The sequence below is a fragment of the Petaurus breviceps genome, unplaced genomic scaffold (genome assembly GCF_028583685.1).
Source record: "Petaurus breviceps papuanus isolate PSGF00001 unplaced genomic scaffold, PetGlider_PUasm1.0 37, whole genome shotgun sequence".
Classification (NCBI taxonomy): Eukaryota; Metazoa; Chordata; class Mammalia; order Diprotodontia; family Petauridae; genus Petaurus; species Petaurus breviceps.
The window spans coordinates 66,119,281-66,125,050 of NW_027186296.1; the positions used below are offsets into that span (position 1 = coordinate 66,119,281).

Consider the following 5,770-nt stretch of genomic DNA (forward strand, 5'->3'; position numbering starts at 1 on the left):
TGGGGAGGATGGTGAGAATGTTAACAGCTGCCGTTCAGATGTGAATTGTCCTTTCCACACTTTCCTTACTCTATGGAGGTTCAATTAAAGCAGGGAAGGAGTTAGAATCCACACCTCTGCAAATGGGCTCTGTTTCCCAGGGCCCCCCTGCCCCATTATTTCCCTGGACTCTGTGGGTTTTGACACCTCCTTGCCACATGACAGGGGGCCATCTCACACCTTGGTCTTAGGATAAAAACTCCAGCTTGCCTAGTTTGCTCCCCAGTCTCTCCCTAGAGCTGCCCCCCAATCATGGATAACTCTCCTCGCCAGCAATTCCCCAGGCAGGAGGATTGGCTGCTACCCCAGGACTGGAGCTGGGGCTGGGGAAGCCAGTCGGACTCAACCTCCCCTACCTCCTCTTCTGACTCCTATAGCTCGTCCCCATCCCATGGACACCCAAGCACCACAGAAAGCCTTCCCCAACCTCTGGGCTGTCACACTCAAGAGACCCCTACTTCTGTCCCTTTCCAAAGGAACAGAAGGGAGCAAGGTGGCACAGCCAATGGGCAGAGGCAGAGTGCCAGTGAGCGTGAGAAGCTGAGGATGCGGAACCTTTCCCGGGCCTTGCATGACTTGCGGCGCTATCTACCACCCTCAGTGGTGCCTGTTGGACAGAGTCTGACTAAGATTGAGACCCTGCGGCTGGCTATCCGCTACATTAGTCACCTGTCAGCCCTTCTGGGACTCAGTGAGGAGAGCCTAAGGCGCCGGAGGAGGGAAGGGCCAATGCAGATCTGCCCGCTCTGTCCTGACAGGCTGGGCTGCTGTCCAAACCGGACCCAGAGCCTCAGCCCAGTCTCCCAAGCTTCCAGTACCTGCTCTCCCCAGGTTCCTGAAGCCTGGGGGGCCCCACCTTCCTGCCCATTAGTTCTGCCCCAGCCCAAGCAGTGTGGGGAGCAGAGCTTCAATGCCATGTCTTGGGGTTCACCTTCTTGCTGCTCGGGATCACCAACCAGACTAGACCTGCCTGGAGGAAGACATCAAGCTGCAGAATTTGGGAATCCTTCCCCAGGCTACCCTGGAACACAGATCTCACCCAAGTTATGCTGGGAAAAAGCCACTGAACCTGCTTCCTGGGCAGTATCTCCACACTCCTCTGAACTGACTACTCTGTACCAGGTACAGTGTTTCTTCTTCTATGTGTCTCCATGAGAAATTCAGGCCATTTATTTGAGAGACAATTTCCAAAGACTCAGATTTGGAACTAGGGGGGAGAGTGGTTGGGGGTTGGGGTGTCTCCTAATCCAGTCTTCATAAAATAAGGAAATGTCAAAATCAAAAGAGACTTTGGCTATGATCTAGCCCAACCCCATCATTTTAAAAATTAAGATACCCTGCTATCCCAATGTTATCCCATTTCTATTGGAGGGTACTCATGAACTTTCAATGGTTTAAGTATATTGCTCAGGCTTTTTGGCCACCTCCCTGCCCCAGACCCAATTTAACCAGAAGCTCAGGACCAATTAACCTGTGCTGATGGTCACACCACGACTTCTAGTCCTAGCCCATGGCTTAATTTCCCCTTCATTCAACCTAATATTTTTCAAGAGCCTACCCTATGCAAGGCAGTGTTGCAAAGGATGCAATGGACAAAAGGGACTAGGAATATGCTTCCAGTGGAAAGGTAGCTTTTTCTCCAGTGATGCTTCCCCCCATACAGGTTTCCTCATCCAAGTGCCCCATTGTTCTCTTCTCTCAGGGAGATTAGGAGTGACAGGTTGGAGGATAAAGACAGGAAGACTTGATGTTGGGGAGAGGATCAGGTGCTCTTGTGGTGCATGGCCCAGTGGCATGTGAGGTCTCCTACACGTTGGAAAACAAGGATTCTGACAGAAGTAGCAAAGCATGCTGGAAGAGGAAGCAGAGTGTGTATACAGAGAAAAGAGTCCTGGGTTCAAATCCCAAATCTGCTCCTTAATACTTCTGTGACTTTGTAAGTCACTTTCTTTCTCCAGGTCTTAGTTCCCTTATCTGTAAAAAAAAAAAAATAGCAGATTGGAGGAGATGATATCTAAAGCCCTTTTTAGCTCTAAATCTTATGATTCTCTCCTTCTCTGGGAGATTGTTTGAGATTCCAGAGGTCCTTTGTCATTGCTTTAGACTCACCCAGATACTCCTACATTCCACCATCTAGTAATAGGAAGACAAAGAAATACCCATTCTTTTTCCATGTCTCTCAGCTTTCTGTGGAGAGTGAGCTCATATATATCCCTGGGAATCCCATGCCCAGAAATAGGCTTCATGACAGACAGGGACAGGAGCCCTAAGTTAACTCTGGCTCCCACAGGGACAAGTGCCTTTGGAGGGAAAAAAGAGTCCCTCTGTAATTCTCCATTATTCCATCCATAACTTAGCAAGTCCTCTCTCCTCCCCAGTGCACCAGGGAAATACCAGCTTCTGGGAAATACTAGGTCATTTGTTTAAAGAAATATGAAGAGGATGGCAAGGAACTTGGAAACTGTGGTGGCATGTGGGATCAGGAATCTTTAGTCTGAAAAAGAAAACACCCTAAGAAGGGTTATGGGAACCATCTTATGGTATTTGAAGGACTACAAGAGCCATGAAAATCTAGGAAACCAAGAAACATTTGGTCAAGTATCTGTGTCACTAATCAACTATTTGTTTCTTTTCTGGTCCTAGGTCATCTCCACCTCTCCGGAACCCAGTTTGCCAGCTATCACAGGACCTTACCAGTCACAGCCCGTGTTCCAGAGATGCCAGTCAGAGCTGCCAGTTCAATGGGATTGCTGGGGTTACAATGGCCTGGCTTCTTTACAGGAAACAGACCCTTCACTCCTGTTCAGAGAGGACAGGTCCCCTGAGTGCTGAGGGCCTAGGCTTAGTGCTGAGCTTAGGTAGGAAGAGCTGGTATTTCTCAACTAATTGTGTGTTGTTTATGTCTAAGCCCATCTCTAGGAAGTCCAAAAATTAAATCTATCTTATCTACTACTGTTCTGAGTTATTTTTTATACTCATTAAATACCACAGAATAATACTTTGAAAGCATCCCTCATTGCATCCCCCTACAAGTTCATAGATTTAGATCCCAAAAGATCCATTCAGCTACACCCCTTTCATTTTATAGATGAGCAAAAAGAGTCACAAAGTGACTTGCCTGAGGTGATAACATGGGGGCAGATAAGTGGGGACAGAGTTGAAATTTGAACCCGGATCTTAAGTCTCCAAATCCAGTTTTATTTGTTTGTTATTGAGGCAGCTGGTGGTACAGTGGTTAGGGCTCTGGGCCTGGGTCTGGAGTCAGGGAGAACTGAGTTCAAATTGGACCTCAGACACTCACTAGGTGTCTGGCTCTGGGCAATTCACTTAACTTCTGTTTCAGTTTCCTCAGTTATAAAATGAGAGTAATAATAGCACCTGCCTCCCAGGGTTTTTGTGAGGATAAAATGAGATAATATTTGTAAAGCACTTAGCACAGTGGTTGGTACATAGTAGGCATGATATAATGGCTTATTCCTTTCCCCAAAAAACTCCAGTCACGCAGTAGCTGATGATGATAAGTTTGTTCAGGCTCTCAGATGTTTCTGTAGGTTGCTAAGGATGCCCAACATTTTATGTTCAGAAAGAAAAAAAGAAAAGGAAGGGAGAAAGGAAGGAAAGAAGGAAGGAGCAAACGAACAAATGAAGGAATGAAGGGGGGGAGAAGGGAGGGAGGAAGGAAGAAAAAAGTAAAAAAGTAGGAAAGAAGAGAAAGGGAGGAAAGGAGGAAGGGAGGAAAAAAAGAGGAAGAAAGGAGGAAGGAAATAAAAGCTTGATTTCCACCTTTTTTAGTAAAGTCTTTTTGTTTGTTTTTTTGCCTTTTTATTGCATGATGAACTCCTAAACCTTTGCAGAAAGTACCACTTGCTTCTTGTGCTACATTCAGTTTAGAGGCTTTAGGGAAGATAATCAAAGTCTCTGGAGGTCCTCAGACTTCCCTATGATCCAGCATGTTCTAGCAGAGAATGGTTACTTAGGCTTATCTTCCGCTAAGATCTATCTATGGGAGATTTCATGTTCTCTCTCCCTTCCCTACTTCTCTGACCACACTAACTGGGCTTCACAGAAACAGTTTAAGTGCTGACAGATTCTATCTGCGGGCTCAACTGGGGAGGATGGTTGACCTATTTGGCTATTTCCAAGAATCTAGTCCCAGAGCAATCAGGTTTTAGAGAAGTGCTGCTGTTATTGCTGCTTGTGAGAATGCCTCCCCTCTAAACATTTGTCACTGGAAGGCTGGTTAGGGCCCTCTCACAGCAGTTTACTATAGTTTCTTTCCTCCAGTATGGCATAATGGAAAGAATGCTGGGTTTGGAGTAAGATTTGGGTTTGAATCACGGTTCTGCCTATTTGACTTTGGGTAAGTCATTTAACCATCAGCCTCAATTTCCTCATCTATAAAATGAAGGTATTAGACTAAATCATTACAGGATTATAGGGCGTATTAGTCTCTCCCTTCCCATTTTTCTGCCCCCAAAACAAGGTTTCATGGCAAGAACTTACATGCTAACAGAATCTGATGGCTCAGTGGGGGAGAATTGCTGTACTATTTGACTATGCCCAGGGTCTAGGTGCGGAGTAACCAGACTGTGGGGAGAGGAAACCATAGATTTAGAGTTAAAAGAGAACTCATAGACCATCTAGTCCAAATCCTTCATTTTACAGATGAGGAAACTGAGGTCCAAGGAGTTTAAGGGACTTGTCCAAAATCATATAGGTGGTAAGCCTCAGAGGCTAGATCTGAACCCATGTCTCTGGAGCTATGAGCCTATGATCGAATAATTCTCTTACTGGAGAAGTGCACCAAATCAAGTCGATAAATAGCTGTTGCTTTTGCTAAGCATCTCTGGTCCTGTTGTCACTAGGTCCTATGGTCCCAGAAGACTGAGAAAGCAGCAAAAGTCTTTTCTGTTATTGGCAAACAAATCTCAAAGGAGATGATGCCTAAGACTTTTAGGTCTCCATTGGTGGGGACTCATGTTCCAAGCCTACAGCTCTGCTCTAGGATCTAATCTGTTCCCTCTGGTTGCCCAGTGAAGGGGGGGCTTTCTGGCAAAACTCAGAATCTGGACCCTATTCTTCACTCTGTCGTTGATTTGCTCTTTAATGTCCAAGATTCTCCTTCCCAATCTACATTAACTCCATTTCCTTTTATTTTATAAATGCAAGCTGCTTTCTCCCTCCCTAACTTGGATGTTTTGAGGATATATCAGTTTTGTCAGTGAATTCCCCAGGCTGAAGGTTCTAAAGAAATTGGTATTCTCTGACTTATATGTGATCTGGAAAGCCTGTGTCATCTGTGAACCATACTTGGATATATATGAACCAACACAGATAGCAACTCTTCCTCATTTCATTCTTTGACCTGGCCAGAAAGTCAACCTAGCAATATTGTCATAAAATGGAAGGCTGGATAGAGTCTCAATTCATTTTCTAAGCCATTCCTGTGTCTTTAGTCAAGTTCCACTGAAAACTTGCAACACAACTATAAATCAATCCTATTCTTAAAGAGCTCCAGGAAAACACATTTCCTAGCCTCCCCAGGCAAATAAATGCACCAGTCAACATTCATTGAACTCCCACTGAGTGCACAGTATGGCATCCCATTCTTTAGGAGGTTCTAGAAGGAGAGACCATTTTCACTCTGAAGAAACTTAGATGGTCATATGTTAATCAGGATGGTTACTGACATCTACAAACTCAAACAGAAACATATCCATATGCCACAATA

The 5,770-nt window shown here is 45.2% G+C and overlaps 1 protein-coding gene across 1 annotated transcript; it reads left to right on the forward strand.

The window, feature by feature from the left end:
• The first annotated feature begins 291 nt into the window (after positions 1 to 291).
• Positions 292 to 2,964, forward strand: MESP2 (mesoderm posterior bHLH transcription factor 2). Its single transcript, XM_069097537.1, has 2 exons — positions 292 to 1,161; positions 2,683 to 2,964. The coding sequence occupies exons 1-2, from the start codon at positions 292 to 294 to the stop codon at positions 2,869 to 2,871; spliced, it is 1,059 nt and encodes a 352-aa protein (XP_068953638.1). The 3' UTR covers positions 2,872 to 2,964.
• The last annotated feature ends 2,806 nt before the right edge of the window (positions 2,965 to 5,770 follow it).

Excerpts from the sequence above, each read along its gene's own strand:
- MESP2 (XM_069097537.1), top strand. The coding sequence starts at position 292 with ATGGATAACTCTCCTCGCCAGCAATTCCCCAGGCAGGAGGATTGGCTG. Across the intron at positions 1,162-2,682 it reads AACTGACTACTCTGTACCAG|GTCATCTCCACCTCTCCGGA; the intron begins GTACAGTGTTTC and ends TTCTGGTCCTAG.